General features: G+C 40.5%; 1 protein-coding gene across 1 annotated transcript in view; it reads left to right on the plus strand.

The window, feature by feature from the left end:
* Positions 1–10,874, plus strand: part of LOC104461544 (pinopsin-like) — a gene marked incomplete at its 3' end in the record, with an annotated part of 38,505 nt that extends 27,631 nt beyond the window's left edge. Inside the window, exon 2 of the mRNA XM_010073174.1 lies at positions 10,641–10,874. Coding sequence (XP_010071476.1) covers positions 10,641–10,874 — 234 coding nt within the window. The remainder of the gene's footprint in view (positions 1–10,640) is intronic.
* Between the last annotated feature and the right edge of the window lie 1,438 nt (positions 10,875–12,312).

Raw genomic sequence — 12,312 nt, forward strand, 5'->3', positions numbered from 1 at the left:
ATCTCCTTCAGGAGTCTGTGTTGGTTTTGCTGACAAAACATCCCTCTTATCACCTAACTCTGGTTTAATTCAACCATGCAACAGTACTTACTGTTTTTTGAAATAACTACTCCACGCCATTACAATGAAAACAGCCTACACTCTTGTTGATATGTCTTACCATGGAAGTCCTCTAACCATGGAACACATAAATCTGGGCACCAAAAATCTTAGTTACCCAAAGTCTGTCCAGTGTCAGTTTTTTGGCAGGTCTCCAGTTTTCCTCCTGTTGCCCTGAAAACCACATCATTTTCTTTTTTAATACTTGTTTTGTCCATGTTATCATTTTCTGGACATATACTAGTGTGAAATTCCAGGTTTACTGGGTACTATGCAATGGGAATAAGACTAGCTGCCTCTCTGTCCCCTTCCTGCTCTTTTCTGGGTGAGGTTCAGTTTGCATAATCTTAGTCACCAAAAAATTATGCCAAATTAGTCTTCTAGGCTTCTGCAGTCAAAAGGAGGACAGTGAATCTGCTCCAGCCTTGCAGTTCTTGCTGCCCGGTGCCTGACAGTGGCAGTCTGGATGCTCAGCACCAGGTAAGATGGCTTTTGGCCATCAGAATATGTACCAAAACCTCCTAACTCTGTCCCAGCTGAAACCAGGATATCCCTGCTATATATTTTATAGCAGATAGTTTCTTTTGATCATCTTTTTGATAGAATATTAATTAAAGTTTGAATAATTTTGGACATTACATTTAGCACTTCTTGCATCCCCGGGTTTTCTCAACTAACTATATCTTCCAGATAGCAAACACACTTCACTGCCCTTTCAGTTTACTGCAGATAGACTTACATCCAGGTAACTGTGACACTACTTACGGCCTGGGACTGACTTTCAGCTACCTTCCAGAGAAGGACCAGGAAAAACAACTGCTATCAGAGAGGGCCTGTCAAGATTCAGGTCTTCCAGGGGTCTAAACTTGTAATGCTAACCTCTGTGTAGGGGCCATTGCACCTTTCACAACCCCCAGAACCAGAGCCAGCTTTGACTCAATGGTTTTTTGGGCCAAAATAGGTGTGTGTCTTGATTGAGGACTCATCCCCTTTGTAGTGCATGCATGCTGGAAGCAGAGTATAGAATCCTGCCTTTGAAGCTTTGAAGTTTCTTAATCATCCATAGGATATAATCTGGTTTTAGGCTATTTCAGGCCAACATGTTCTTCCTGAGCCCATTGATAGGGGTGTTAGTTGGTGTGAGTCAAGGCCAGTTGTAACATGCTCACTAGAACTGGACTTAGACAAGAAATCAAATACAAGCCAGTAATACAGTTTGTGATTGCTATCAGTTTGTGAAAATTAGACCTGATGCCTTCAAGGGAATGGCTTACTATCTATTACAGTCTCCCAAACTATCCAGGGAATTAACAAAATAGGGTAAGTAATGTCAGACACATAAAACTCCAACAACCTTAATATTTTATAGCAGAAAGTTTCTTTCGATCACCTTTTTTGATAGATAAGTTTGGGCATAACTTTTGGTGCTTCTTGCATCCCCAGTTTTTTTCAACTACATCTTACACATAGCAAACACACTTCACTGCCCTTTCAGTTTCCATTTTCCACATCTCTTATTTTCTACACATCTTTGATTTTTTTTTTCAGGCAGGTAAGTGCCATACAAGTGTCACTGCCAATATCACAGATAGCAGCTCTGTGCAGTCCCACAATTACTGGAGGACATACATACAAATAACATTTTGAGAAGTGCATATCGTCATACATCTGCTTAAATGAGCTGCCAGGGTTGGTGGCTCGTCAGTATTACGGTGATTCTATTTTATCTCGTAAGCACTTTTTTTTCCATTATTGGGCATAGGTTTCAATATTTTCAAATTGCTTTACTTGTTGCTCTCATACCGTTAGAGCATTCAATGAGTCAGTCCCTTTGCATGAGACAGTTACTTGGTGTGGGCTCCTTACAGCATGCCGGAGGCAGATCACTTCTCCTGGCCCTGTACTTTCCATACCAGAAACAGCAGCCCCAGCCCCGTGGGTCTGTCTGTCCCAGCTGCTTTGCCTGTACTCCAGGCTGGTGGGATGCCAGGCAGCTGCAGACCTCCCATGTCTGTGTTAGCCCAGTGCTGAGCCCAGGGCACAGACTGACTCACAGGCATGCTGAGCTTGTTACTCATGGCCAAGTGCAGTTCATGCTCAGCTCTGGCACTGGAATTGGCTTGTGTCCCGCCAACTCAGTACATAGGAAGCCCATGCTCATGTTTTTGTAGCCATTGTCCTTGCTGGGTACGTCTATGGCTATAGAGAAAAAAGAGAGACCCTCCCCTTGGGGAAGATATGAGTATCTAATGCACTTCTCTTTCTAAAACCAAACTGTTAATGCAAACCAAATTATAGCTGTGCCTAATACACCTTTAATTTTTTCCTGGACACTGAGGCTAGAAAATCCAAGGTGAGGAAAGAAGGACAGGATAAAACATGAGTTTTATATGGTGGAAGTGACATCATGAGCTACTTCTTTAGTGCATGCAAATGTGTTAATTGTGTAAGTAGAATTGCTGCTAAAAGCCCTTTAGCTAGTGCAGTGAAAGGATTCCTGCAACTAAGAGGATTATAGTGTTCCCTAAGTCCACAGTAGAACTTCACTGATCTTAGCAGTAATAGCAGTTATGCTTCAATGGCAGTGTACAAAGCTGTAAGTTTTGTATGTAAAGCATAGTTTCACTTCACCTTGAGGCATTAAGATGACTATTCCCATTTTAATAACAAAAATTCCCAATAAAGCCAGACTAATAAAATATCCTTCCTGTGGACTTCAATTCCTAAACTTAATAGTGACATTAAAATAATTAACTATAAAGCCCCTTGTGTGATTTTATGGTTTCCTTGTTCTGTATTTGTTGCTATTAACTCATTATGTGGCCCCAAATGAGCACAGTGCTCATGTGCATGCTTAAATCTCAGTTCAGTCTGTGAAAATATAAATGTAAATGCTTTGTAGAGTCAGGGACCACTGGATTCTAAGCAGATGTTTCTGTTTAGTCCCTGTTTCCACAGAGACTATACATCTCTTCAGTGTTGACTCTTGTTTTGAACTTAGCCACCTAAATGCTGATAAAGAAACCATATTTTTAAGCCAGTGAGCCCTTTTTCCCCATGATTGTCTATCTTAAACAACAAACAATTTCATCTATCTTAGTATTAATGCATAAAGTATCCGTTCTTGGGCAGCCCATACTGAAAAGTAGATTACTTAGGGATTCTATTTCCTATAGTTTTTTAGAGCTTTTCATGCTTTAGAGTGGGGTTTTTTTTCTTTTTTTTTTTTTTTCCTTTTTTTCCTTGTAACTTGAGGACAGAATCCATAGAGATGGGAGAGGAGAAAGTTCATCACAACTGATGTTTGAGTCACTGCTTACGTTGGGTCACTTCTGGGTTTGGTAGAGGGTTATTAATACCAATAAATGGAGGATATTTCTAATTTTCTTTTATTAGAAACATAGCAGAGAAGACTGCCTTACTTGGTTCATGAAGGAAGAAGAATGATCTTTTTCCAGCTTTTTCCTCTACTGCAGCTTTTGCATTTAAAAGTCTAGCTCCCTTCTGTTCATTTCAAGAAGCTGTGATAGACTAAATGTTCGAAGATTGGCAGGCTTACCTCAGAGATCATGAATATTTCATTTGTCTCTGGTTTTGGTAGTACTGTTGAATATTTTATCATGTCAAAACAAGCACTTATAACTGACACTTAAAGAGGTTGGTAACGAACACTGCTGCTCATAAATAGCCTTCTTTTTACTGTGCGGTTCTGAAGTAGTGAAGAAAACATGGTTATCTGAGTGCAAAATGTGCAAAGACAGATCCAGGAATAATGCATCAGCTGTGATTAAAAAAGCACTTTGCAACTGGTTTCCATATGGCTTGTTTAGAGTGGGCTACTGAAAGGATGATTGCAGCATCCACTATTTAGATATGCACAGTATAATAATTGACATTATTTTCCATCTTAATAAATAGTTGGAGAAAAAGAAACTGACTTGAAGGACAAAACGCATAAACAGCCCCCGATTTTTAAGATGTTATGATGTACATGTCCCCTCCCTGAAGGGGCACTGGATGCTGGATTCTTACTGTGTAGTCTCTTCGTCTAGTGGTTAGATGGCTGGGATGCTGTATATTCTTCATAATCTTTCAAGATTCTCACAGCTGAAAATGACTGGAAGCTGTTGAAATATGAAGGAAATGCTTTGAGTGAGAAAGCACATAGCTACATGAAGTAAGGAGGAGAGACTAGTGTAAATGCAAAAAAGAAATTAAATTCAAAAGGAATTCAATGAAAACCATCAGGTTGGATCTTCATCACTGAAGATGATGAATAGCTAATCTTAATGGGTAACTTTAGCACAACTCCCTTGCCTTATATGCATAAAAAAACCCCGGCTTGCCCATGGGTGATGGGAATACACACAGTTATACATGTTAGTGCTTCACAGGGGTGACCTGGGTATGTGCCTCTGGCACTGTGGGCCTCACAGTTGCCTCCAAGATGCAGCAACACTGCCTCTGTGTACACCTATCCCTCAGGTCCCTGGTGCCTGTTGCCTTCTTCTGAGCAAGTGAAGTGCGACCAGCGTTCCCTTGGTTCTACACCTCATGGCCAGCTAAATCCAGAGGGATCTGAGCAGGGGCTACAGTATGTCAAACTGGAGCACAGGATAAAGCAAGCTGTCCCCTTGGGCAGAGCAATGCCCACGGTTTGTCTTGCATATGGAGCCATGTGGTGGCTAAGAAAAATATTAAAAGCAGTAAATCCCTCATCAGAGGTAGGGAGCTGCTGTCCTCTTTTGTCTGGACTGGAAAGCTCCAGTGATAAGCCTGAAAAAAGCCATGGGCTCAGCTGTGGCTGCCACCTGGCTGACTGGAGCAGTTGACTTGGACTGGTGAGGTCTGGACTGACCTCTGCATTCCTAAATTGAGTAACTAGAACCTGTTACCCTAAAATAATTTCATATGGCCCATAGTCATATCATTATTCTTTCCCATACCATTGTACAACAGCATTCATGTGTTTGGAAGGTGCTGGTTAGCCTTTTGCAAGGAAAAGGGCAGACCCGTTCTCTTTTCTCCGTCAGGTCAGCCAAGCTTCCTCTAAGTTTTGGATTTTTCCCAGGTCCCTGTTGTGACAGATCCACGCATTTGCCTACACCAAGTCTGAGGCTGTTCTCTGAGGTTCCTGGCAGAGTACTTGCCACAGCAGATATTTGGGGTCTTTTTATTAAACCTTCAATCCAACAAGCTCTGCAGTCAGAGCTAAAGCTGTTAGCACCCCTTTTTACTAACTCCCTCTATTTTATTTTATTGTAAGCTCCTCTTTTCAGTGGTTTATGACCCCTCCAGACTTTGACCAGTGCTCTTGAAATTTCCCATGCTCTGCACAGAGCTCCCCAGTTTCTTTTCCAATGCATGAAGTAGCACTGCAGACCATCACTTGGTGCACGAAGTATCTGTTACATCTTGTCAGCTGGGAGGGGATGCAGTTTTTGAGGTCAACCAAGCAATGAGTCACTCCATCCCCTTTAGAGGATATTTCTACTGCTGCCATACTCCTCACTGAATACTCCCATGGCTTCTTGTGGCCTGTTGCATCTCATGTATCTGCTCAGCACGCTGCTGTAGTTGTCTAACTAGTGGTGTCTTGTGTGTCAGATAGAGTGGAAAAGAGAGCATTGAGTATGTACACAAGATACAGCTTGGCTACCAGGCAAATCCAAACGAGAGCTAAGTGCGCCAGTTTTACACTCAGTGCTTGAGATTAGACAAGCTTGCTTGTCGCTGCCTTCCAGCTGAGTTCTGAATAACCTGAACTCTTCTGCTACTTCCCAGGATGAAAGTAGGGGAGCACAGCATTTTCTCATTAAAAATCCCTCAGCACTCCCCCTCTTCCCCCCAACACTCTTTTCTTGAAATATAGTGCCGTCCCTACTCTAGAACAGGACTCCCAGATTTGTCAAGAGATTATCTTTGTCCCAAAGAAAACAGTTGAATTTGTAGCAAAGGCATGTGTTTTCCAGCTATCACAAATAAATACCTTTTGATCCCAATGGGCCAGTCTTTCTTGGGCCATTTTAAAGATGTGGGTTAGATCTTCTGTGTATTTTAAATGTATATTATATGCACACCATGTATCTTCACATTTAGATTGGGCTTTACAAACTCAGATATTCTAGAACATTATTTGACTCTATTTTTTGTTGTCATCATCTGATGCTTTTCTGTTATCTGTCTGTCCAGACACTAAGCATTTCTGCTAGGAGCTTCCATTTAGCTACTGCAAATACAGTGTAGCAATTGCATTAAATTGTCCAATAATTTCAAAATAAGAAGTAGAAGAATTTTAATGTTAAATTGTCTACAGTTTTTACACCCACAAAATTGTAATCTCTCTGTAGGTTACATCAACTTGAGCTATAATTTGCTGGAGGCCTCCAGCACCTATAAACAGAGAACTTTTAAAGATAACACCACCTAAAGGTAGGCTGCGAAGCTGCAAAGACAGTGAAACCAAGAATGTGTAGATAAATGTAGTATGTAGTTTCAAAAACAAAACTCTGGGGGCAATTCCTGCAGAGAAGTCTAACGCTATTTGAAATCCTCTGGCATTTCCTGCATTGTTAACGTATGCTAGAATGTGCCAGGGTGATACCACAACCAGCTTGAGGCTCTGCTGCTTGCCTTCAGCAGTATCAAAGCAGCTGTGTTTGGGCTGAAGTGGCTTGGAGAGACAGAAGGAGCATAGCAAACAAAGCCATGCAGTTCAGCTCTGTTTCCCAAAATGTGGCACAAGGCTAGGGGAAGGACAGTCACACTACAGCCCAGCAGCTTGCTGAAAGGCATCAAGCAGTATGACTCTTCTCCCATCCCTTCAGTTGTGCAAGCACAACTCCGACGCATCACATGTCCTGTGTACGAAGCCAAGCAAGCCATCAGCATGCCGTCTCCATCCTGGGGCATATCTAATTAAAACTGTAACTTTGATGCTGCATTTTTCTGGTGGCCAGAACACCAAGAAAAAGTGAGATTGCTGACACTGAGGAAACAGATAAGTTACCTAAGCATAAAATATAGTTAAGAGCTACAGCAGCTCTGGACATCAAGCAAAAACTGAGAGAAGCATCAACTGCACTTGGGGTTCATTGCAAGGGATACCTGGAGGTCATTCGTCCCTTGGACTCATTATACCATCCTTGTGGCCTCTGCAAAGCTGGGACATCCAGGTCACCTGGGATTTAGAGCCATTAAGGAAGCACATACTTCCTTCCTCACTTCTCATCCATTGCTTGCAATTCTTACTGCAATTCTGTTCTTTTAATCTCCTCTCTGCAACAGCTGGAATAGAAATGTACTTCTGGGGAAAAAAAGAAAAATTTCAAAAAAAAGCTGAAGTTCTGATTTGCTTGTTCCCAGGATCTGGACTGTAAGCAAATCATATTATAGAATTATAACATGAGGTACATAAAAATCAAAACAAATGGCTACGTTGGTGTAAACATGGAAGTGAAAGGTTCTGTGAGCATGACAGCTAACTAGGTTTGCTTTCAAATAGGTTTGTCTCATGACAAATGAGTTTTTAAACTCAATTGCAGAAGACTGAAGTGGAAGGTCACCCTTAATAGATACTGAGGACACATTAAGAATGTCCTATTTCAGGAACAGTTGTGATCAGAGCTTTCTCCTTTTTATCAGAAGAGGCAGATGAGAGGGAAAAAAAACAAAACCAAAACCGGAAACCCCCTCCCCCCCAAAAAAGAAAACAGAACCTAAACTAGAGTGGATTATCTGGTGTCTAATTTGAGATCATTTCACATTGCATTTTTCTTCTTAATGGGAACATTAATAAGGAGCCTTCTGATCTAGTGACATGTGAAGACCTTAGTGTCAAAGACTTCTGTCCACCTAATAAATTTCAAAACCTCAATCAAATTTAAAAGGAAGATATTGGGACCAACAGACAGACAGATTTATTAACATATTGACACAGACACAGTGACAATGCACACTTCCCTTCCTAAGGAAACAAGCTAAAGATGTGAAAATAGAATGATACCTACCAAAATCATACCCATAGTCACTTCCTTCCCTTATTTATGATCTATATTTTATCTGTGCAGAGGGTAAACTCTTGCAAACTCTTCAAGACAGAGATATTATCTAAACACAGAGGGAAGATGTGCTGATTGATGCCTCTGCATTTATTGAAGGTCTTTAGCTGTGGATGCTGTGGCTAGCTGGGACTTTGCATTCCTGGGTTAATAATAATCTTGTAACATAGCTGCAGCTAACATGGGATCCTGGATTCTTCAGTCAGACAAAATTCCCATTTGTCATGAAAAATTTAGTTCAAATAAGCAATACAGGATTGGACCATTATCTATTATTAATCCTTTTTTCAAGCAAAAGCAATTATGAGATAAACAAAAGTTCAGTTCTTGCAAAAAAAAAAAAAAGTCCCCGGTGTTTTCAGAAAGGATGAATTTTATTTTTGTAACTGCCTTTTGCAGAAAATCATTAAAAGACTAGACAGGAGAAATACTTGCTATTTTTTGGCATACTAAGTTTTTGTGTATTTTATTTACTTTCAACACAAACATTTTTACTGAAACTCCAGATAGAACCAACTACTCTAGAAGGCTAGAATCATAATTAACTAAAAACGAACAGCGTCACCGTATTATTTTGCCTTCCGTTTGTACTTACACAGTTACTATATGTTTTTAACTTACATTCCAATACATAAGCACAGATGTTATGCAAAGACACCCATACCACAAAGAGGTAGGTAAAGCTCTGACTATTTCCACTGTATTAACGTGTACAAGTTGTACTCCAGGCAACAGGAGATGACATTGGACTTGGGTGATCAGTGGCTTCCACTTTTAACTCTTCTATTCATTTACAGAGTTGTGCACATCAGTGTTCTCCTGCTTCAGCTTAAACTTGTTACTTTTAAACTTTTTTTTTTTTTTTTGGTAGGTGAAGTTTGGATGCATTGCATTCCAGCTGCCTTTTTGCTTATTTATGTTTACATGCTTATGTTAGAAGCTTTACAGGGGCTTAGTTCCCTTGGGTGCAGTTTACTCTCAAGTACGGCATTCAGGAGGCAAAAAGATCTTAAAGTGGACATAAATTACATTTAGCTGAGTAAAAGTCTCAATAGATATCCTTTAAACATTTGAATACTTCCTGAAATCCTGCTGGTTCACTAAACACACACTGGAGGGAAGTTCAGGAATTAACCATAACCTCAGGAGACCAGTGTGCTGAGGTTCTATCTAGAGTCAGTGGAGAGAGACTGGCTCCAAAATTAGATGCCTTGCAGAGTTTGCTTTTCTTTGTTGGCTGCAAAGATGCTTAGGGAGACCAGCCTTGCTATTCTGGAGTTAACCTTTCTGAATGTTTTTTCATAATCCCTATAAAATGAGGCTAAGTGCCCAAACCTGCTCTATACCCCACCCAAATATTGTGCTGACTTCCATAACTTTGGATCAAACTCATTGGCAGTCTCACAGAGCTACTGCACGAGAAGCTTGCTTTTAAATAATGCTTGTGCATGGCACTGAATGGGCCTTCTGTGTAGAGAATTAAGCTTTTTCCTCATGGTTATCACCAATGTGTTCAGCAGTACAAACACACCAAAAAGTGTTTTGTAGTTGTCTGCAGATAAATGCATTCACATCAAAGCTTAAAAATAAAAATTGTCTGTTATTTTAATGTTTAACTTCCATCTTAGAGTTCTAGACTCTGATGCGTTAGCCCAGAACAGATCAAAAGAGAGTACATTTTGAAGGACAGATGATGCTTTAAATACTTCCACAGCAGAGTTGGGTTTGCCCACAGAATGCAACTGGTGATAAATTCATCATAGCAAGGTGGGCTCTTGTACCATCACATTAAAACCGATCATTCAAATCTCTGCTTCCTGTTTACAGAGTTCCCCTCCATTTCCCCACAAAACAATACAGTAGCTGAACTATGTCAGAATTTGGCATGCTTTTTTAAAACCACAAAAAGAGTGGTTTTGATGATTATCAGGAGTCAGTCCCCTTTATCAAAATTGTAAACTACCTGGAAGAAATAGTCTATAAAGGATGAATCCTACCTCTGAAAACTTCATAAAAGTGTTGTTTGCAAGGCTTCTCTAGCACCCCACTCCAAGCGTGGCCATTGCCAACAGTACACCAGGCCAGCTGAGGCTGTATCTAGCCAAGCCTTGGGAACATCCAAGGGCAGAGGTACTATGTGCAGTCCTAGTGTTGCTCTGCTGTTTATACACCCCTAAAAGAAAATGCTGCTGTTGATTCACTTGTGCTTTGTAATGCTTCTCCATCTCAAGCAAGTCCTATGTACTGGAATAACGTGAGTGAAAATATTGTACAATTATACACAATACTGTACCAGAAAGGCAACAAGAAATGACTATCAACTATTAAGGACTATGTTAGTCACCTTTTGGCTTTTGTTCCAACCTCCACTGGGACTCTGATTTATACTGGCATGAAGCATGACCTCTACAGAGCTTCTCCTGGCAATCAGTCCAACAGCTCAGCTTCTTAAATCCTATCTTTTTTTTCACCTTTTCCTAGGTTGGAAAAGTCCACAAGAATGCTGCCCGCAAAAGAGAATACCGCATACTGTTCATGGTGATCACTACAGTTATCTGTTATCTCGTGTGTTGGATTCCCTATGGAGTTATAGCATTACTTGCAACATTTGGTAAGCCAGGTGTGGTGACTCCAGTTGCAAGTGTCATACCTTCCATCCTAGCAAAAAGCAGCACTGTTTGCAATCCCATTATCTACATACTTATGAATAAGCAGGTAAGACATGTATTATGTTTAAATTGTGTTTTCTTCCAGGTCTGTCAGGCATTCTTGACCACTGTAACTACCAGTCTTATGACTGTGTCTTTGAGAGAAGGGCATTTGAGGCTTGTCCGAATGATATCACTGGAGTCTTGGAGTGGAAGTGTTTGCAGTCAACGTAATATATTGCTAGATAGGAAGAACAGATAAATGTTTGCTTACTGAAGTTGCTTGTGTTCTTCCGAGGACAAGCTGGGTGTTAATTTGTATGCTGCAGAGTTGCCAAAGGTATTGGCATCTATTTACAAGAAGAATACTCAAACAGTTGGCAGAGGTGGGGAGAAAGGAGCGACAAGGAGAGGAAGGGATTTCATGACCTTGAAAACAATATAAAGGAGGAGACCATTTGCAAATAGCATTTTCATGACAGATCCCCTTCAAATGGTCATTGCCATTTCAGTTTTCATGAATTTCTACATCGTTCCTGTTAGATTCCCAGTTCAGCTACATGGCAAAATAAATAATGAATTTTGTCCCATGAGGACCAAGGCCAATTCTAACACTTCTAAAATGCTTATGTCCAGTTCAGGTCCCTTGTTCCTGTAAATGGCATTTTCAGTACACAAAAGTGAACTTCCTAATGTTTCTGTGTTGACAGCTCTGACTCTGAATTTTGATAATGGCAGATGTGGAAGTTTTAAAAGTGTTCTGCAGTAAGAATTTGGAAAATATGCATGGTTTATAAAAACACCTTATCCTTTTTATTACATCACATGTTAGAAGTTGTTTGCAATTCCCTGTCTTCGTTATGTCTGTTACACTATTATAAAGCAAATAAACCCTCTTTATCCTTCTTGCTCAGTGTATGCTGGAGCCTACCCTTAGTGTTTATCAACAGCAGCATTATATTATTATGGAGCCTACCCTGGATATAACAGCCAAACATATTCCAGTTTTGCCACAGCGTGACATCATTCTTGATTTGGTTCATCTAACCTGAAGTTCTTAAACAAGGAGTGAATCTGCTCCTGCAGTTTGAAGGAAAGCTCTCGGGCAATCTGTGAAACATTGCTGAAATCAGAAGGGAAAAGTACTATTGCCCCAAGATCAGGGCTTCATTTCCAAAGTCTAGTTTGAGCTGTCATACAAAAAGATGGAGAGCTCCATTTGAAAAGTGCTAATGCTGAAGGAAAATAGTAACTTTTTCTCCTTCCCCTTACCTTTTACAGTTCTTAGGGAAACTTCTCAACAGCAGCATCTGTGTTGCTTCTTTATTCTCTGAGCACTTTGACTGAAGTCCTTGACTACCATGAGATCATCTGACTGTGCTGTAATCACAGGAGCAGGCTGTAACAGAAAATGCAAATGCATTTTGGCATTATCTTTACACATGGAGCACATCCCAAAAAGCAAGCATATGGAAGCCAGGGGAAAGATACAGGTTCTAAAACAC

Source organism: Pterocles gutturalis, unplaced genomic scaffold, assembly GCF_000699245.1.
Source record: "Pterocles gutturalis isolate BGI_N339 unplaced genomic scaffold, ASM69924v1 scaffold3727, whole genome shotgun sequence".
Taxonomy (NCBI): Eukaryota; Metazoa; Chordata; class Aves; order Pterocliformes; family Pteroclidae; genus Pterocles; species Pterocles gutturalis.